This window comes from Grammomys surdaster, unplaced genomic scaffold, assembly GCF_004785775.1.
Source record: "Grammomys surdaster isolate TR1022 unplaced genomic scaffold, NIH_TR_1.0 806, whole genome shotgun sequence".
Taxonomy (NCBI): domain Eukaryota; kingdom Metazoa; phylum Chordata; class Mammalia; order Rodentia; family Muridae; genus Grammomys; species Grammomys surdaster.
In genome coordinates this window covers 148,952-169,962 of record NW_021605225.1, presented here as the reverse complement: position 1 = coordinate 169,962, position 21,011 = coordinate 148,952, and the positions used below count along the sequence as shown (strand labels likewise).

Here is a 21,011-nt window from a genome sequence, read left to right as displayed (position 1 = left end):
CACAATTGGCTCTTGACTAACATTGGACTGAGGCTGGCGAAACAGCTTAGCATTAAAAACACTTGCTGTGCAAGCCTTACAGCCTCAGTTCAATCTCCTGAATGGAAGGAGGAGGGAACTAACTCTTTATAAACTTTATAAAGTTATCTGGTTTTTCACGTGTAGACTGTGACATTTTTGCAACTAATCATATAACCACACTAAAATATAAGTTGGGGCTGGAGAGATGGTTCAGCAGTTAAAAGTTCTCTTACTGCTTTTCCAGAGGACATGGAGTTCGATTCCCAGCATCCACACTGCAGCTCACAACTACCTGTAATTCTAGTCCTAGAAGACCTTATACACATTTCTGGCCTCAGCAGCTACCAGGCATGTGTATGGCCACTCATGCTGGCTAATCATCCATTACATAAAAGAAATATTTAAATACCTGAACTTAGTTTTTAGTTTCCCCACCCCCATCAAGGACTGGGAAATGTAAATGCTAAGCAATTCCATGGTTAGTTCTTATTTTTTATTTCAGTGTAAGAAATGAACCTACTATCTAATGCTTGCTAAGCAACTACTACAGAGCTGTTGTATGCATCACTAACCCTCTATCTGTCTCTTTCTTCTTCTGAATATTAGGACTTACTAAGTAGCCCAGGTGCTCTTAAACTCATGTTATTAGCCTGTTTAGGTTTTGAACCTGAGATACTTTCATTTCAGTCTTCTGAGTAAGAGTTCAGGTCAGCCATCTGGGCTAACTATATGGATGGCCTAAAAATTTTTCAGCAGTTTGAAAAAATTTGTAGACCATAAGAAATAATTGAAAAAAATTTAAAAAGTCACTTGCATGTAAATACATATATAAATACTTTATTATCCTAAAAAATACTAGTTAAAATTTATGAATGCAACACACTGGTTAATTTGCTATAGAAAAATAAAAACATAACAAATGCTGCATTAAATAGTGACTTGATTAACTTTGGTACCTGCTATAATTGACAGTTACCTTCTGTTGCTGTTGTAAGCGCCTGTGTTGTAAGTGGTCACTTAATGTAATGCTGATGCTTCATGTGAGCAGTTTTCATTAATAATTGTTGTATTGCATTTTTTTTTACAGCAACAACACAAGTATAAATAATGTTCCAATTTTGTTATCAGTAAGACTTTTGGTTAGCAGTTGAGTTTTGGAACAATCAGAGGTTGATTGTATATAAATTTGCCCACCTGTTCGTTATTGTCCTGCTGCCTATTGTCTATGGTTTAACGTACATGGCAAAAAATAAAATTTTTTTTTATTTTGTCCCTCTCCCTCCTTCCATATTATTTTTCTTCTGAATCACTGAAAAATTAAAAGTGTGACATTTGGTATGTACATACAATGATTTACCATATATTTAGATTTTTTTCAGGAGAAGCGCATTTTATTTTTTATTTTTTATTTTTTACTTTTTTTTTTGGTTTTTCGAGACAGGGTTTCTCTGTATAGCCCGGGCTGTCCTGGAACTCAGATAGACAGATATCTACAGATAGACCAGGCTGGCCTCGAACTCAGAATCCGCCTGCCTCTGCCTCCCAAGTGCTGGGATTAAAGGCGTGTGCCACCACCGCCCGGCTGAGAAGCACGTTTTATAAATCAATACTGTTATCATTCTCTGTACCTAGTGAGGTCTAATTGTGTCAGTGTTTAGAAAAGTTAAGTTAGAAAAGTTGTGCCAACTTTTCTTTTTCTTGTAGTTTTAATATTTCTTGTCTCTTTAATTCCTTTATCTTTTTTCTTTTTTTTAAGATTTATTTATTTTATGCATGTGAGTAAACTGTCCACTGTTTTCAGACACACCAGAAGAGGGCACCAGATCTCATTATAGATGGTTGTGAGCCACCATGTGGTTGCTGGGAATTGAACTCATGACCTCTGGAAGAGCAGACTATGCTCTTAACCACTGAGCCATCTCTCCAGCCCTAATTCCTTTATCTTTTGTTGTTCTTTCTTACCAGCAAGTTCTAGCTGTCAAGAGGCTTTTTAGTCTATAGGAAACTATATGAGAAACAGTTTAGTGCTTTAAGTCCATAAAGCACTGTGATGACAGCTTGGTGAAGTTTCTTTTCAAATTTATTTATTTTTAAGTATTATGCCAGGTTTTGTTTCTTTTTCTTTTTTTTTTTTTTCGAGACAGGGTTTCTCTGTGTAGCCCTGGCTGTGCTGGAACTCAATCTCTAGACCAGGCTGGCCTCGAAATCAGAAATCTGCCTGTCTCCGCCTCCCAAGTGCTGGGATTAAAGGTGTACGCCACCACTGCTCGGCTTTTTTTTTCTTTTTCTTTTTTCTGTTTTTTAATGTTATGTGTATGGGTGTTTGGTTGCATGTTTGTTGGATTCCATTACAGAAATTCTGAATTGTTAGCTGCCACGTGGATGCTGGAAATTGAACCCCAATTCACTAGAAGAATAACCAGTGCTTTTTGATTTTTTTTTTAATTGAAAAAAAATTTTTACAGTATGTTTTGTATATTTTTCGTACAATATATTGTTTTTCTTAATTCCTTTCGGATCTTTTCCACTTTTCTAACTAACTTACATTTTTTCTTACTTTTTAAAACAAACAAAACTGTACAAGAAACACAAAACACTTCCACAAAAACACAAATCAAAATAAACAAGCAAAAGACTATTTAAGATAAAAAAGAAAAAGTAGCCAGGCAGTGGTGGCGCACGCCTTTAATCTTAGTGCTTGGGAGGCAGAGGCAGGTGGATTTCTTGAGTTCGAGGCCAGCCTGGTCTACAGAGTGAGTTCCAGGACAGCCCAGGCTATACAGAGAAACCCTGTCTCAAAAAAAAAAAACCCAACCAACCAAACAAAAAAGTAGCCGAACAATGCAAAATGAGACAAAAAGTCTACACTAGACTTTACAGAAACTACTGAGTTCATTTTGTGTTGATTAAGTACTCTCTGGGTATGGGGCATGCACTGAGTGAAGTGTGCTTAATACAGCTATTGAGACTATTGGGGAATATTGATTTTTCCTTTGCCATGTGGTATCACTTACAGATAGCTTCTTGGCCAGAGGTGGGACCCTGTGTACTTCCTTCTTAGTGTTGGGACTCCATCTTAGAGAGTGCTCTTAAATCACTAAGCAGTCTCTCTAGTCTGTATTGTGCCACTTGTAAATGTTCTTTTCTTCATATTTCTTTTCTGTAGTTCTCATAATTTTATCTTTTGTACACATGAGGTAAGTAGGCTTTTGTATTGGGCATAGAAAAACATCTAACACAACTGTTGCTCTTTCTGACTTCTGTAGTTGGTTGGTGTCTTTGGATTGAGACACATAGGTGTTCAGTCCATAGAAATGTTTTATCTTGTATTTGTATCTTACACAGGTGAAAGTAGTTATTGTTTATTTTTTAGGGATATTAGGCCTGTTTTATAAGTAAGTATTCCTTTGAAAAGAATGACTTGTAAAAATCCAGCTTATATCTGGAAATAAGTGAATATTAAAATATCTTTTTGTATTAATTTAACCAATATTGCTTTCATTTGATTAGGAGAAAAGAAATGGGCCGCTCCAATTCTAGATCACATTCTTCAAGATCCAAGTCTAGATCACAGTCTAGTTCTAGATCAAGATCAAGATCACATTCTAGAAAGAAGAGATACAGGTGAATTAATGTGTTTCTGATGCTTTTATTAGTGAAATAGTAGCTACTAGTGTCTGCTGTGTACAGATACAGTATATAGTGTACTCAGCATCAGTGTGCCATTCTCAATAAAACTCCATGACTTGGTTTGTTTTTTTTGTTTTTTTGTTTTTTTTTTTTTTTTGTTTCGTTTTGTTTTTTTTGAGACAGGGTTTCTCTGTGTGGCCCTGGCTGCCCTGGAACTCACTCTATAGACCAGGCTGGCCTCGAACTCAGAAATCCGCCTGCCTCTGCCTCCCAAGTGCTGGGAAATGACTTGGGTTAGTTGTTCTTATTTAGAACTGAAATTTGACAATTTGTCTAAATTGTAACCTAGTTACAACTGCGATCATGATCTGAGATTTACTATACTGTGTTAATACATGATGAATTTCTTTGTTTCTTTCCATCTTAAGAGATAAACTGGATATTTTAAGAATTTTTTTGGTGCTGAATCATATTTATTGTTTTCTGGTTTTTACTGAGTCTGGTTCTTTAAAGGATAATCTCTCCCCTTTTGTTTAACAAATGATTTTTTTCTTCAAATAATAATATCCATAGCACAGAGAATAGGAGCCTGTTGAGAATTAATACTAGTTTCTTTTTTCCTGTAATTATATAATTAATTTTTTTCTGATTTTTATATAATCAGCTTTGCTGAATATCAGTGGCATTTTGCTCTATGTAGTTCCATGTAACCCCTTTTCCCTATTAGCAGCACATGATGCCATTTACATTTCTCTTACTATGAATTTTATTGCCAGCCTAAATGTTTTATACAATCTTGTGTTGGATATATTGATACCCTCTCCCCCCATTTTGTGCCTACTTTCCCAAGGCCTCTCATTCATCGTTTATCTTGGACAAAAGCTTTAATAAATACCAGAAACAGTAAACTTTCAAACAAGTGATATTTTTAATATATTATTTTACCTTGTTTATATGTTTTATTCAGCCAGATGTATCTAAAATGGTGAAATGAAGTACTTCATTTTTAAAAAATTGATACTTATTTCATTTTTAGTTCTAGGTCTCGTTCCAGAACATATTCGAGGTCTCGTAGTAGAGATCGTATTTATTCTAGAGATTATCGTCGAGATTACAGGAATAATAGAGGAATGAGACGACCTTATGGGTACAGAGGAAGGGGTAGAGGGTATTATCAAGGAGGAGGAGGTAGATACCATCGAGGTGGCTATAGACCTGTCTGGAATAGAAGGCACTCTAGGAGTCCTAGACGAGGTCGGTCACGGTCCAGGAGTCCAAAAAGAAGATCCGTGTCTTCTCAAAGATCCCGAAGCAGATCTCGCCGGTCATACAGATCCTCTAGGTCTCCAAGATCATCATCATCTCGTTCTTCATCCCCATATAGCAAATCTCCTGTCTCTAAAAGACGAGGGTCTCAGGAAAAACAAACCAAAAAAGCTGAAGGGGAACCCCAAGAAGAGAGTCCTTTGAAAAGCAAGTCACAGGAGGAACCAAAGGATACTTTTGAACATGATCCATCTGAATCTATTGATGAGTTTAATAAATCTGCTACATCTGGTGATATTTGGCCTGGCCTTTCAGCTTATGATAATAGTCCAAGGTCACCTCATAGTCCTTCACCTATTGCTACACCACCCAGTCAGAGTTCATCATGCTCAGATGCCCCCATGCTTAGTACAGTTCACTCTGCCAAAAATACCCCTTCTCAGCATTCACATTCCATTCAGCACAGTCCTGAGAGGTCTGGATCTGGGTCTGTTGGAAATGGGTCTAGCCGATACAGTCCTTCTCAGAATAGTCCGATTCATCACATCCCATCACGAAGAAGCCCTGCAAAGACAATCACACCACAGAACGCTCCAAGAGAGGAATCTAGGGGGCGCTCCTCTTTTTATCCTGAAGGAGATCAGGAAACAGCAAAGACAGGAAAGTTTTTAAAAAGGTAAGAATCCAAAGTAGTGCATTTATATTATATAGTACTAATTTTAAAATAACATTGTGCTATGTATTTAACTGTTTTTACTTGTTCCTGTTTGATAATTCTGAATTGTTCTTAATTATTTAAGTGTTTTGATGTTTCTATTTGTTTTATTAGACATTTTTGATCAGTTTACAACTAGCAGTTACAAACAAGGAAAAAACTAAAGGCCTAAGATAACCAATATTATATATTAAACACATAAACAGTTTTGTGTTAGAGACTTTTTCCTTTTTGCTTTAGATTGTGACCTTACATAAACAGTGTGGTCATGTTTCATGTTTTTTGGTAATACAGTCCAGCTGTCAGTGCTTTGTGAATTCTTCTTGACTTGGGAAAAAATCTTTATTTCTCAGTGAGTCTAATGACATTTTAAGTATTTTGTTAAATTCTAGTTTCAAGCATTACAGAAAGAAATGCTAGCAAACTAATGAAAATTAGGCTGTTAATAAATGGAACAGGTATGCTGCTTATGATTTTTTTTCCCTACTCTGCAACCTGGAATTTTCCACTGAACTGATGATTAGCTTCTGTTATTACCCGAAGTCATTATCTTCTAGAGCAGATTTTATGTGAACTTTTTTGATTGAGGTAGAGTATTAAATACATAATATTATGTTTCTAAAGTCTTATTTCTGTGAGGTCTTGTTTATATTGACAAAGAAGGTAAATGTGGTAGCACATACCTGTAATCCCAGTGTTAGGGAGGTTGAGGCAGAGGCTCAAGAGTGTCTACTGTAGGGAGTCTGAGGCTAATCTGGAATACATGAAGTTTTACTGCAAAATACATAAAAGGAGATCTGAAAATTTGAGCATAAATATAAATTGAAATTGCAGTAGGTATTTGTATTGTCTGTTAGTAGTTCCTAGCCTCAAAAAGTTATATTTAGGCTGTATTGTATATCAGGAGCTCTTAAAGTTTGGATGTGTTAGTCTAAAATTGTGGTGGATAATTGCATAGAGTAGGTTTTTGAGCATGACTTTACTTTAGGAAGTTTAAAAGTATAAATTCTGTGTTTTTAATGGTTTTAAAAATAAGGTTAGGTTTCAGTATAGAGTAACAACCATACATTTAAATACTCATGTTTATTTCCAAGGAATGCAATCCAGAGTTACTGTCCTCTTCTCTGCTCATTTACAGGTTCACTGATGAAGAGTCTAGAGTATTCCTGCTTGATAGGGGTAATATCCGGGAGAAAGAGGCTCCAAAGGAGAAAGGGTCAGAGAAAGGCAGGGCAGACGGAGATTGGGATGATCAGGAAGTTCTAGATTACTTTAGTGATAAAGAGTCTGCAAAACAAAAATTCCATGACTCTGAAGGGGATGACACAGAGGAGACAGAGGATTATAGACAGTTTAGGAAATCAGTCCTGGCAGATCAGGGGAAGAGCTTTGCTACTTCATCTCACCGGAATACTGAGGAGGAAGGACCCAAGTACAAGTCCAAAGTTTCACTAAAAGGCAATAGAGAAAGTGATGGATTTAGAGAAGAAAAAAATTACAAACTGAAAGAGACTTCATACATAGTGGAAAGGCCTAGCACTGCAAAAGACAAGCACAAGGAAGAAGACAAAAGCTCTGACAGAATAACAGTGAAGAAAGAAGTGCAATCACCCGAGCAGGTAAAGTCTGAAAAGCTCAAAGAGCTCTTTGATTATAGTCCCCCTCTACACAAGAGTCTGGACGCACGAGAAAAGTCCATCTTCAGAGAGGAGAGCCCGCTCAGGATCAAAATGATAGCCAGTGATTCTCACCGTCCTGAAGTCAAACTCAAAATGGCACCTGTTCCTCTCGACGATTCCAACAGGTAATTCCACATTGGTGCCTCGTAAGTAATGTAGAGGTATTTAGCGATGACATTACTTTTCTGAACATGGAGTTTACACATTCAAACCAATGGTGTATTTTGTTTGTGTGTATGTGTGTGTGTTTATTTTTGATATATTCTAGACCTGCCTCCTTGACTAAAGACAGGCTACTTGCTAGCACGCTTGTCCATTCTGTCAAGAAAGAGCAAGAATTCCGATCCATCTTTGACCACATTAAGTTGCCTCAGGCCAGCAAAAGCACTTCAGAGTCATTTATACAACACATTGTATCCTTGGTTCATCATGTGAAAGGTATGCATGGTATATGTAGTATCATGAATTAAGCTTTTCTTGCATGCAATAAAAGATTAGTTAAGTTGAATAGTAGCTGTACTAACTGACCTAGCAGGTAGGTATATCAGTACTATTAAATATTAAACATTTGGAAAATATTTTGTGGAGAAGATAGCATTGAGACTAATAAAAGATATAAGATGATAAAATGGCTGAAATTAAAATGTAAAAATCAGTATCACATAGACTTATGATACAGATTTGCTTAATTTTGAAAATTTAAATGTACTATTGCATGTGAAAATTAACTGTCATTGTATGCTTATGACTTGGTGACTCAGTGGGTAAGTTTATAGCAACTCTAGGCAGTATAGTTACTGCTGTACTGAGAGTTAATAATAGGGTATGTCTTTAGGTTCTAGAAATAAATGGCTTCGTTTTAGCTAAAGTCAATTCATATTTTCACCAGTATATTGTTGTAGTTTAAAAGCTACTAATAATTTTCAATGACTTCAGGGTATGATTTTATTTGGGAGCAGGTAGGTAAGTTTTGCTGTGGTTATTTTTGTGAATAGCAGGTTCTTTCCCAGGAAACTCGATGGCTGTCAGTCTTTTTTTATTTTATTTTAAAGTTAGCCGTGCAAACAACTCAATAGCTGGAAATTTGTCACAGTTATGCACTGAATAACTAGAACTTTTTTGGCTATGGTCAGCATGGTAACAACAGCACTTTGCTATTTGGCTTTAGATAAACTTATGAACCATATCATGACTTTCATGGCTATAGTATTGTGGCACATAAAATTAGGAAGCATTAAGATTTTTTTTCAATCTTTTTTTTTTTTTTTTGACCTGTCTCCACACTTTACAGTTTACTGTTGAATTTTGAGATCAGATTTTGATACATTTTTTCCTTTTTCCTTTTCTTTTTTCCTTTTTTAGAGGATCTGTAGTTATGTTTCATAATTGGTGTTGTGCAACCGATCTGAACAGCTCTTACTTTATATAGAGCTGAAAATGCCCAGTGATGTTTTCTTTTTCATTGTAACTAGGTCCTGGAATATGTTTTGAAATGCCAAAATCCATGTTTCAAAGTAAAATAGCTGTTGAAAGATACAGGCAAAGTTGAATCTTCTGTCTTCCTGGCAAAAAAATGGCATAAAAACTGAGTTGCTAGCTCAAATTCCTGGGTTTCATGGAATTATGATTGAGGCACTACCCTGGTAGTGGCCGTTTCAAGTTTTAATGATTGGTTATGAGACATGTGCTGGATACTGGGCGGTAAGTTGACACAGATGTATGTTGACCTGTTAAGCAGATAGCTTGCTTCATAATGTAACATTTCATAGTTCATGACTTTAGACGTCTATTTTACATTTACAGCATATCTTAAACTGGTTTAGAAACTAATCAATATTGTTATTACTAATTTAAAGATTGCTTAAAGAAAGAAAGATACAGTATCATATGTGCTGTCAGGTTTGCCAAGATGCCAGAGTTTTTGGATGAATTAGTGAATGTAAATCAGTTTCAAAGTTTTTTTTTTCCTCCCCAATTAAGTGGCAGTATTCACTTTTTTGTAAAGCCATTTCTGTTAATATGTCACCATAGTTAACATAATTTTATTATTTATTCAAACTATTTGTAATTTTCTTTATTTTTTTGCTGCAAATGAGTAGTTGAAATGACAACCTTGTTTAGTTGGTAGGGTTTAAAGGGCATACCACCTATTGTTCCTTTTTGAGGAAGTAGTTTGTCAGTGTGGAGTTAGAGTCTTGATTATCTGTTAATTTTGTGGGGTTGTAGTTAGTATTGACGGAGTCCTGTGAGGACCTTTGCAATCAGTGTTGAGGTACAAGGAATTAATAGAGTAGGAGTTTTTATTTTAACACTTGATTCTCTTCTGCTAGGTTACTTGAGTATTTTTATTTTCTCTCAACTGCTACATGCCCTTCTATCACAAGTGAAAATCCTCTCTTAAAATTAAGATTCCTAATTCGACAGTGTTTCTCCTAAATCAACAGAGCAATACTTCAAATCACCTGCAGTGACCCTAAACGAGCGGTTCACTTCATACCAGAAAGCTACTGAAGAACATAGTACCCGGCAAAAGAGCCCTGAGATACATAGGTATGGATAGCATTGAATTTGCATATAAAATGTTATTAATGAAAGATGCTTAAGGTTATAAGAGGAGTATGCTGTTGTCATGACATAAGGAAACTTTGGATTCTTTCTCCTAGACTGAAGCACTGTATCTTCAAGTTTAGACAAATTTTAATTTTTTTTCCCTGATAGTTTTCTCAGTTTAAAATTGTTAGAACTTTTAATGTTCTACCTTTAATCATTGTAGAATTTAATAACTGTAAGTTTTGGGGGCCCGGGGTTGGGGAGTGACTGTCTCAAGGAAACTTTGAATTCCTGAGTGCATCTGTGGTAAAAATATTAGGTGAGTTATGAAAGAGGGTGGAGGCTAAGTCAGTCTATGTTCTGGCTTCCGTGCCTTGGAAACCAGTTATTGATGATCTTGACATTAGTATTTCATCTACATAGTGCTTTACAAGATAGTCGTGAAACTCAGAATCTAACTGGTGCTTAGTTGCTTGTGTATTCTGGTGGTTGATGACTGCTAAGAATGCAATGAGAAGTTCTAACTAATAAAAGCCTGAAACGGGAAGGTGCAGAATCAAACACAAAATCAACAAATAGATGAAGTTAGAAGAGCTCTTGGAAGCCGGTAATTTGTTAGAGGATTATATCAATACTAATGTTGAATAAGTTAATTCATTTAGTTGCATGGTGATTTAATATTTAAAATGATAAAGTATTATTTTTCATGGTAAAAGTTTAGTTTTTAAAAGTCTGGTTTCATTTATATATAAAGATCTACTCCTAGTATTTTAATTGGTTTGTTTTGTGTTTGAGGCAGGATTTTGCTATGTAGTTCTGTCTTGCCTTATACTCACTATGTAGCTAATGTGGACGTCAAACTCAAAGCAGTCTTTTCTTTTTCTTTTTTCTTTTCTATGTCTCAGCATATGGAGTACTGGGAGTACAGGCATTTGCTACCACATCCAGTTTTTCATTAATTCTTTTTTTTTTCTTTTCTTTTCTTTTCTTTTTTTTGGTTTTTCGAGACAGGGTTTCTCTGTGTAGCCCTGGCTGTCCTGGAACTCACTCTGTAGACCAGGCTGGCCTCAAACTCAGAAATCCGCCTGCCTCTGCCTCCCAAGTGCTGGGATTAAAGGCGTGCGCCACCACCGCCCGGCTCATTAATTTTTAATGCATATACTTTTTATTTCTTGTTTTAGGAATTATATCAATAGACTTAACTGTGCCAGATTGGTTTCTCAGGAGAGACGTAACTATCTAGTATTTCTCAACAGTGGGTAGTACTATTTTTCTTTTGAATCAGAATGTAAAAAGTATAATTACAAATACACTTTATTTTATATTAAGGAGAATTGACATCTCTCCAAGCGCTCTGAGGAAGCATACCCGGTTAGCAGGAGAGGAGAGAGTTTTTAAAGAAGAAATTCAAAAGGTATAGTTTTTGTTTTTTTAATATACTTGCTTTTCATGTGAAACTGAGCTTAATGATACTATACTATACCTTGTTTTCTTAGGCAAAATGATTACATCTTTTTTAAAATTTGTAAATACATAATGTTTATGGTTATTTATCTTAATTTAAACCAAGAATACTTTTTTAAAAGTGCTTGTCAATGGAAAATGTTAGTCTTAAAGGTAATAGAGTAATAAAGATTATAAATAGGATATCAATTATATTATGGTTTTTATGAGGTTTTGAGATGAAATCGTTAAGTCAGAATTTGAATGTGTCTTTTAAAAGTTAATTGTATTTCTGCTTCTTCAAAGAAGTTACCTTAGTGCTGTCCTTTTGAAGGTAGCAAGTTTTGACAAAGTAGGCTGTCTTTGAACTCCTGCCAATGCTCCTGCATAAGCTTCCTGCGTGCTGGGCTTACAGATGTGCACTGTCATACCTGGCTATTGCATATTTTTATGTGTTTTATGAAATTGGCATTGTTTACTTGTGATCTTTACCTTCTGTTTGGTCCTCTTTCAGTTAGTTTTACATCTTACTATTATCCCTTAGATGCCTGTTTGTTTTTTAATGAGAGAGAGACAGAGGGTAGACCCGGATGGGAGGGGAGTTGGGAAGAACTAGGAGGAGTAGAGGGAGAGGAAACTGTAATTAGGATATCTCATGTGAAAAAAAATCTTACGTTGAATTATGGAGAAGAAAAAAAAAAAAGAAGTAAGCATTTTAGGCTAGGTACAACTTTATTCCCTTCACCCAGGAGGCCAGCCTGAGCTATATATAAAAGTTCCAGGCCTCTGTAGACATTGTAAAAACTGATTTGCAAAGTGAACTTTGCAACAAAACGTTTCATTTCTACATTGGAATTTGGCTTTGAAACTTGAAAAGAATCTGTTTAGATACTACAGGTAAGGTAAGGAAGCCAGGGGCTTGGTGAGACTATAGTGCAGCAGTCACAAGGGGATTCAAGTTGATGTTTATTGAGTACACTAGTTCCTATCTAGCTATAAAGTGTTTAGTAAAACATGCAGCAGAGGTGGCAAGGGATCATCAGATCTATTTTGAAAATGCTCTGGGTTTTGTAAAATAAAATTAACTCTTGAACCTTGACTTCTAATGTATCTAGAGTTGTGGAAGATTTGGGCTATTTTGGATTTTACTTTTATTAATAGGAATTGCTTGACAATGTCAGCGTACAAATTTTTCAGAGGAGTGTGTTGCTAACTGAATTGTTTTTGAAATCTTGAGCTTAGGAGTCAGGTGAAGCCTGTGCACAGGAGGTAACAGTTTTAGAAAAATAGACTGAGCAGTGAACAGTTCGATACTTTAAAAAAATATCTTTGACCTAATACATTAGGCTTATTAATAAGGGTTAATTGTGTTTCATTTCTCCAACAATTCACTTTGTCTTTGGTTTGAGAGAGAAGTCTAACTGATAGATGACCCGGAAGACATGATAATTAGGTTTTGTTATCTTGTTGTCTTTAATCAATAATTATCATGTTAATATGAAATTACATGCTTAGCAAGATTTACAAAGTAGTTTCACTTAGATATATTGTTTCTTAGGGAGTCAGTAATACCTAGGGTGATTAGGAAAGTTTTGCTTATGATTAGACTTGTTACTCTAGGGACAAATTGGCGAGTAATACTTAACTTTGAGAGATACGTATATTTCACTTTTGTTGATGCTTATGAATATTATAGTTAGACGTCCCAAAATAAATAGTTCTTATTGTTGAATACTATCAAGGATGTCCACATTGCATAGCATCTTACTGATGTATAATTTTTCTTCATTCCTAGATGCCTCTTTTCAACTTCTAAATTATATAGTATTTGAAAAAAGCAATGGAACAAGGAGGAGGTGAACTGTGACCCAGTTAAACTAATGTCTGTTGCAATACCTGAATTGAGAAAGGGCAATATATAGCCCAAAATACTGAGTACAGGGTTGCGAATAATGTCTTTTGACTTTGTTTGACCTTTGTTCAACCTCAGTTTTATTAATCTTATTCCACTTGCATGTCATGAGAATTACAGACTCCCTAAGTTTGAAGTATCTTCTATTGCATTTATCAGTTTATCTGGGAAGAGCTTGATGTTAATGAGGCTTAATTACTGAGACCTATAACTCCAGAATCTCAAGATTATAGGCTGAAAACCACATTGCATCTATAGATTATAACTTTTAACACTGTCCAACTATCTCATAATACCTATTTGGAATAATGATTCACGGAATAGAAAGATGTATCATTTTGCTCTATGAACGTTTATTATGGATTGCTTTCAGTAAATGCCATTAAAGAATTTAGTCTTGAAGTTTTAGTATATGTACATAAAATGCTCAGTAAAATGTAGTTTTAAAAGAAATTCTGTGGATGATGGTAGTATGTGATGCAGTAGTTTTTGATATTAAAGTACCAGTTTAGAATCTGTTGTGATGTAACTACATGTTTCTGTACATTTCTGTTTCTTGTCTGAAATCTGTATTTTACATGTATTTTCTACAGGGAGATAAAAAACTAAGGTGTGATTCGGCTGATCTTCGACATGACATTGACCGACGCCGTAAAGAAAGAAGTAAGGAGCGGGGAGATTCCAAGGGCTCCAGGGAATCTAGTGGATCAAGGAAGCAAGAAAAAACGCCAAAGGATTACAAGGAATACAAACCTTATAAAGATGACAGGTGATTGTTCAAATTGTCTTGACTTAGGCTTTAGCTTCTAATTAGCCTTTAATAATTGTCAGCTTAATTGCTTTCAATTTTGACTATAATCAAATGTTTAAATTTAAACAATTAAAATTATTTGTTTTACAGCAAAAATGTATTTGTCTTTTACACGGCTTATGGTGGATGAGGACAAAAACTTTGGAATAGCAAGCTAACACTGAAAAAAAAAAATGACAAATTAATGTGTCCTATTATCCAGGCTACATCAGGAGGTTGGACTTCAATGCAGTGCATTTCTAGAAACAGTTTGTGTAAGAACTTTGGTTCGTTATGCTTGATTCCGCACTTTTTCAACTCATAACACCCAGAGTACAAGACTGTTAAAGTGTTGTATCTAGTGGTTTAACATGGGAGAGATGGGGGGAGGAAGCACCAGGAAGTAGGATTATTTATTGTGCATTAGTCTTTGCAATTTATATTTCCCTGGATACTGTTAGCAGTGGTAAGAGTTACTGCAGGTATGACCTTTTCGGGTGTTGCATTAGAATCATGTAAATTTATCTTTATAGAGTCAAATAAGTAGGAATAAAATACATTATAGAGAAGTTTTTGCTTGATGTTCATTAGGTAAATGGTGGATTATACTTGTGCATTTAAATTTATGACTGTTATTTGTAATGTTACATGCCTTTTATTTCTATCATGATACTGTGGCCCAAATCGAACTCACTTAGGATGTATCTAAACTGCAGTCTTTTAAAAACTTGAACCAAGAACATTTTGGACTGGGGCTGTAGCTTAGTTGTGACATGCTCACCTAGCATGTGTCAAGCCCTGGGTTCAAGCCCCAGCACCGCAACAAAAAACAAACCCACTCTTTTCTTTTCCTTTTATTGAAATAACAAAAGATTACAAGTTAAAGTAATGAAGAACTGAACATTGAAATTTGCAAACTACCAGTTTCTAGCTGGTAGGCTGTAGTGTGTTAATTATTTAAAACAATCAATGAAGACAATTGGAAACAGACTGTTTATACCCAATTCTACTTAAATAATAATTTTAAGCGGGTACTTTCTTTTTTTAACTTAAAAACATTCCTCATAAGATTTTAAATAATTGTTTATCTTTTAAAAAAATAGCACATTTTTTTAATTTTTTATTTTTCAGCAAACATAAAGGTAGAGAGCAAGATCATTCTCGATCATCATCCTCTTCAGCATCACCTTCTTCACCCAGTTCTCGAGAAGAAAAAGAGAGTAAGAAAGAAAGAGAAGAAGAGTTTAAAACTCACCACGAGATGAAAGACTACTCAGGATTTTCAGGAGTTAGCAGACCACGAGGAACCTTTGTAAGTAATAGTTACCTTTGATCATTTGGGAGGCTTTATCTTGGAGAACTGTGTGTGCAAAGGGGAAATAAAATATACCTTACAGATTATTAATCATCTTTACCAGTCAGTCTTGAGTAATAAAATAGTATTTGAAATGCTACCTTGCCAATGAAATGAAATGCCATTCAATTTGAGATTTTGAAGCATCTGTATAAACTAGATACTTTTTTTTTTACTTTCAGATCAATGTTTCAAGTGTAAAAGTTCATTTAATAAATCACTCAAAGCTGTTATAAAAATATTAAAACAGACTTATCTCTCTGTATTATTGCTGGTTTTGTTTGCCTGTTCAGCTCCTTGCTTCTGTGTGTACCAGTCACATAACTTTTCCTAAGTCTTGTAGAATGAATGCATTATTTTGCTTTTATAAAGTTACTGTAACTGTTATAGGCTTAAATGTAGCACCTTTTCTCAGGTCCATACTTTAACGTTTAGCTATATCTAGTTGGATATTACTACAGTCACTAGGTCATTTTGGGGAACAGAACGTCTTTTCATTCAGGGTAATAGATATGGTTGGGCACTTGAGACTTTTTTGGTATAATTCACAGGAACTACATACATAGCTTTTGGCTGATGAAAAGAGGGACATGCCGATACTACTGTTTAAAAATACTAGTTTTAGGTCGTGAAGGCACATACTCTGATACTTGAGAATATTACATTTCTTCATCTACTCAACTTCCAGTAGCCTTGTGGTATAAAATGGCCACCTGTTCCATCCTCAGTGGCTGTGAAGACAGACACACAGAGGGACACACCACACACTTTGTTTTTGTTACTGCAGTAAAATCTAGAGTTTGCATGTAACTAAATACCTTTGATTGCATTACTAAACAACTGTGTTAATGTTAATCAGTTTCGAATTAGAGGCAGAGGAAGAGCCAGAGGAGTTTTTGCTGGGACAAATACTGGTCCAAACAACTCAAATACCACTTTTCAAAAGAGACCGAAGGAAGAGGAATGGGATCCAGAATATACCCCAAAGAGCAAGAAGTACTTCTTGGTGGGTGTTAGAAATCTGTTTTATTTGGTTTGTGTTGATTTTCCAAACATCCTAGGTGAATACATTTCAGTACAGATGTTCACCATTAGGAGATTTTCATTGTAACTTGGGCGAACATTTTTTTTTTTATATATATATCATTACTTAAATTGTTTGAAACTTTAAATTCAGTTATGGGTCCCTTTAGTTCTGATTATATGCTTTACTTAACATCACACAGTGGACTGCTCAAGGTAAATTAAAAATTGCCTGATTTGATTGCCACATTCAGAAAGGAAAAAACCATACTATAGTTGAGTTTAACATCTTTCATATCTGTATAGAAGACACTTCTAAGTGTAGAAACCTCTTAATTAAATTGCACTTTATTTCTTAGACAAAAAAAAAAGCAATGTTCTTCATGGTTCTTGTAATGAAGGATCTCAAGCTTTTCAAAATTCATTGGAATAGTAGGATAGGAAAACTAGATACTGAAAATGCAATTGCTAGATATGTTGGGTTTGGTCCTTGGTTGTGATGGATATGCTTTTCCTGTTCAAGTTGTTTCCCAAGGATTAAAATGGGAGGTTGTGGGTCTGGAAGGAGCTCTGGATAGGATGGTAATTTTGTTTAGTTGGGCATGGGGAATGGGTTGTATGTTTTGTATTATAGGGGCAGATTACTAAGTTACCCAGATGTACCAGAATATTAGTTTTTAATCATAACTTTTCAGGGAAGTAATGTTTCTGAGGCTAGTTTTGAAACTTGTAAGCAAGGCAGTAAATAGAAGTGGTAGATGGTGATCAGATTTGAGTGTTGATAATAGGTTTGCTTAACTAGAGGATAAAGCTATATTCTGAAGTGAATCTGTTTGGAAAGGATCAGTACATTTCTTCAAAATTGGATCTTCTCTCTATCTAGGTTGGGTCTGAAGTGATTAGGAGAGAGCAAGAGTAGATCCAGTGGATCCAGTGTGTAGTTGTTAATGCAGATTTAGACATTAAGACCCAGGAACCGTCCTGTCAGGTCACCGTTAAAGGTGTGATAAGATTATGTATATAAGACATGGTGCTAAAAGGTTCACATGTCAGATACGGGATGAGGACAAATCATTGAAGTGTGAAGTTAGAAAGTTAAGAGACGCCAGGCAGTGGTGGCGCACACCTTTAATCCCAGCACTTGGGAGGCAGAGGCAGGCGGATTTCTGAGTTCGAGGCCAGCCTGGTCTACAGAGTGAGTTCCAGGACAGCCAGGGCTACACAGAGAAACCCTGTCTCGAAAAACAAAAAAAAAAAGAAAAAAAGAAAATTAAGAGACACTAAGACGTAACTAGTAGATTTTAACCACTAGATTTTTTTTCTTCGTGATAGGGTCTCACTAGATTTGGCTGGCCTAGGACTCATAGAGCTCTCTGCCTCTGCTTTTGATTACTAGGATTAAAGGAGGAAACCTGTGGTGTATTTTAACAATTTCAAAAACTAGTGTAGTTTTGAGAAAAGGTCTCAGAACTTCTTGGTATATCCTGGATGTTGACCTTGAACTGATTTTTTTCCTGTCCCCTAAATTCTGGCATTATAGGCATCTGCCACTGCATGCAACCCATATATAATTTAGGCCAGATTTTCTGTTAGTTGTCAGGATGTGTTTTCATGGATCTTTATATATTAAATTGGGACATAAACATTTTAGGTCATCTTATATTAATTATTAATGTGTTATTTTAAGAGTTTAGTTATTTGCTGGGTGTTGTAGTGCACACTTTTAATCCTCTCACTCTTGAGAGTCAGAGGTAGACAGATCTCTTGAGTTTGAGGCCAGCCTGGTCTACAGAGCCAGTTTAGGACTACATAGAGAAATCCTGTCTCTTCCCTCCCCTTCCTCCCCAAAAGAATTTACTTAATAAGTAATGATAGTAATTTGTGGTTATTGTGTATTATCATTTCCTTTTTCTTTTTTCTTTTTTTTTTTTTTTTGGTTTGAGACAAGGTATCTGTATTTAGTCCTGGCTGTTCTGGAACTGGTGGCCTGACTGCCTCTGCGTCTCAGAACGATGTGATTAAAGCTGTGCACCACTGTCTGGCTGTGGGTTGTAATTTTTAATTTTTGGTCTGTATAATTTATGTTTACAGGTATCACAGATAGTCACAGTATTCTTGGTTCTAAAGATTGGATGAGTGATTACAAGTATTTAGAGCAATGTGTTACCATGCCTAGTAAGCACTATAGATTGATTGAATCCTTGCTTGATAGACATTGGACCAAGTGCATTTTACTGAATCTTTAGTGTCCCTTCTAGGCTGTCTCCTTTTATTAGAATGAGGTAAAATCACAGAGAAGTTGGTTTCTGTTGAAGGTGTAATGGCAGGTCCTTTCTTCAGAAGTTGTTTGCCTCTTTCTACAAATTCAAAGACTATTAAAAGCAACACTAAACAAGGCTCTAAAAGTGGACGTTAGTGCTTGCTGTAAGGGAGCATGAAACAGTATAACTGAGTAGACATCCTTTTGAGTGCCTTTCTTCAGGAGTCTGTACTTTGTGTGTAGTCTCAGAAGTCATTCTTCATGGGGTAAAAGTGTCAAAAGATACAAGGTATTAACAGCTGAGAGCTATTCTTTCAAATAGCGTAATACCTACCTACCGGTATTAAGAATTATACATAATTCTAATTTTTAATTTATATAAGAAGTTAATCTGTACAAATGTTATGGACAAAGGCATATTCTGTTTTGAAAACAGCCTTTGTGACACATTTTAAAAGATTTTAGTGAGTTGGGTAGTTTAGTTGCTCAATACAGGAAGACTCATGGAGCAACTCTGCACTCGCAGCTGCCACATTTCTATCTTCAACTCCATGTTGCCTTTCACCAAAAATGCAGTTACCTCCATGTCTGAAGCTCACCAGAAGCACACGTCTGAGTTACATGGCAAATACAGTAATGCTGTATTACAGTGGAGCCATGCTCTTCCTGTACTGAGAACAGTAGCAACACAAACTATAACAGACCATCTTCGTGCAGACAGTTACTCAAAGGAATAGACATCAAGAATCAGGACAGCCAATGCAGTAATTGAACTGTATCAAAATCAACTCAACTCGTGCCAAGTAAAAGTATTACATTCCCACAAAATACAATATATTACTAAAATAAAGCACCCTTGTATTCTGTAGTGCCCTAAATGAGAATTAATTTTTTTCACCCATGACAGTTAAATATTTACCTAACAGTCAGAATGGCATTTTTTTTCTTTTTAAAAAGGAATCTATAATGGACTCAAGATCTCCAGCATCTATCTCTCTCTGCAATTAAATCAAGTTTTTCGAGGAATGCAAATGTGTAATGCCTACATTCATTCAGCAAACAGGAATCTCCATTTCAAAGCTAGCCTGGTCTATAGAAGAAAATCCTGTCTCAATCTCCTCCAGTTAATTAATAAATAAACGAAGTACTGAGTTTTTAAAACTTAAGTTTCAAAAGTTACTCTAAAATTTGAGTCGTTGTCAGTCCCTTTCCTTGTCCTGAGAACTTGTTCACTCAGTTTTTCTCAGTTCTCCTCATACTTGTCTCTCAGGATCTACCTGATACTGAGATCTCCCTAGAACTCTTATTTTTGATTTATCACACCCTCCCGCAAAGCCAAGGTTTACGATGAGAAACTGGAAAATGTAACACACACTCCGCATTATTTAATCAGGGTAGGATAAAGATCATAAATCAGAAATTCGGATTGGAGTGCAGTGCATGATATTAAATACAAATCCCATTTTTACTAGCTCAATAGTTAAACTACTCAGTAGGTGAATTACTGGTCATCTGTGAAAATAGAATAACCAGGCAACATTACTTAACATTTGCACTGTGTTTGTTTCCTTGTCTCACTTGTTATGGGCAGATTTCATTAGTGAGTTAATACGATGGAGACCTTTAGCCTTTTGTACTGTGTTTTGGAATGGGAATACTTCTTTACAAACTATTCAGCTTTGGAGATTGTTTTACTTAATGGGATAGTTTGTAAGTTGGAGTAACTGTGTTCAGGTATATTTATTGAAAATTGAAGCTTGCAATGTAATAGCTTTAGTACTTACTGTAAAAGAGAACAGATGAGATAAATTGCTGTCAGGCTGTGCTGTTATGACTTACCATTGAAACTCCTAGCCTGTAGATTGATGTAAATTCTAAATATGATAGTATTATAATGAGTTTGACTTTTGCAGTATCCTTATGATATTTCTTGGGGAGGTTTTTTGAAGTTCATTACCAGCAGTATGATTAAAGAATTGATATCTTTACAAGAAAGCTGTTTTATTGATGATTCTTTTTAAACCTTTTTATAGCATGATGACAGAGATGATGGTGTGGATTATTGGGCCAAAAGAGGAAGAGGTCGTGGTACTTTTCAACGCGGCAGAGGGCGCTTTAATTTCAAAAAATCAGGTAGCAGTCCAAAATGGACTCATGACAAATACCAAGGAGATGGGATTATTGAAGATGAAGAAGACACCATGGAAAATAATGAAGAGAAGAAGGACAGACGCAAAGAAGAGAAGGTAGGCAGTTTCTTGTTTTTTGACAATTTATTTAGTATGAACTTGGCAGGCAAATGAGTTGATCAACTATTAAAAGTATTAATATTCACTACCCCACAGATTTACTGACTTCTAATTTCTTT

The 21,011-nt window shown here is 35.5% G+C and overlaps 1 protein-coding gene across 6 annotated transcripts in view; it reads left to right on the top strand.

Annotated features, from left to right (window-relative positions):
- Bclaf1 (BCL2 associated transcription factor 1) overlaps positions 1-21,011 on the top strand; it is a 30,768-nt gene that overhangs the window by 7,278 nt on the left and 2,479 nt on the right. Inside the window, exons 3-12 of one of the 6 annotated variants that reach the window (XM_028782596.1) lie at positions 3,532-3,645; positions 4,694-5,593; positions 6,771-7,436; positions 7,580-7,749; positions 9,756-9,861; positions 11,191-11,275; positions 13,810-13,985; positions 15,138-15,318; positions 16,220-16,366; positions 20,677-20,889. In XM_028782596.1, coding sequence (XP_028638429.1) covers positions 3,542-3,645; positions 4,694-5,593; positions 6,771-7,436; positions 7,580-7,749; positions 9,756-9,861; positions 11,191-11,275; positions 13,810-13,985; positions 15,138-15,318; positions 16,220-16,366; positions 20,677-20,889 — 2,748 coding nt within the window. In that variant the 5' untranslated portion in view covers positions 3,532-3,541. Of the gene's footprint in view, positions 1-3,531; positions 3,646-4,687; positions 5,594-6,770; positions 7,437-7,579; positions 7,750-9,755; positions 9,862-11,190; positions 11,276-13,809; positions 13,986-14,117; positions 15,088-15,137; positions 15,319-16,219; positions 16,367-20,676; positions 20,890-21,011 lie in introns of those variants that run through there. The other 5 variants (XM_028782595.1, XR_003713269.1, XM_028782598.1 and 2 more) reach the window with 5 other exon arrangements.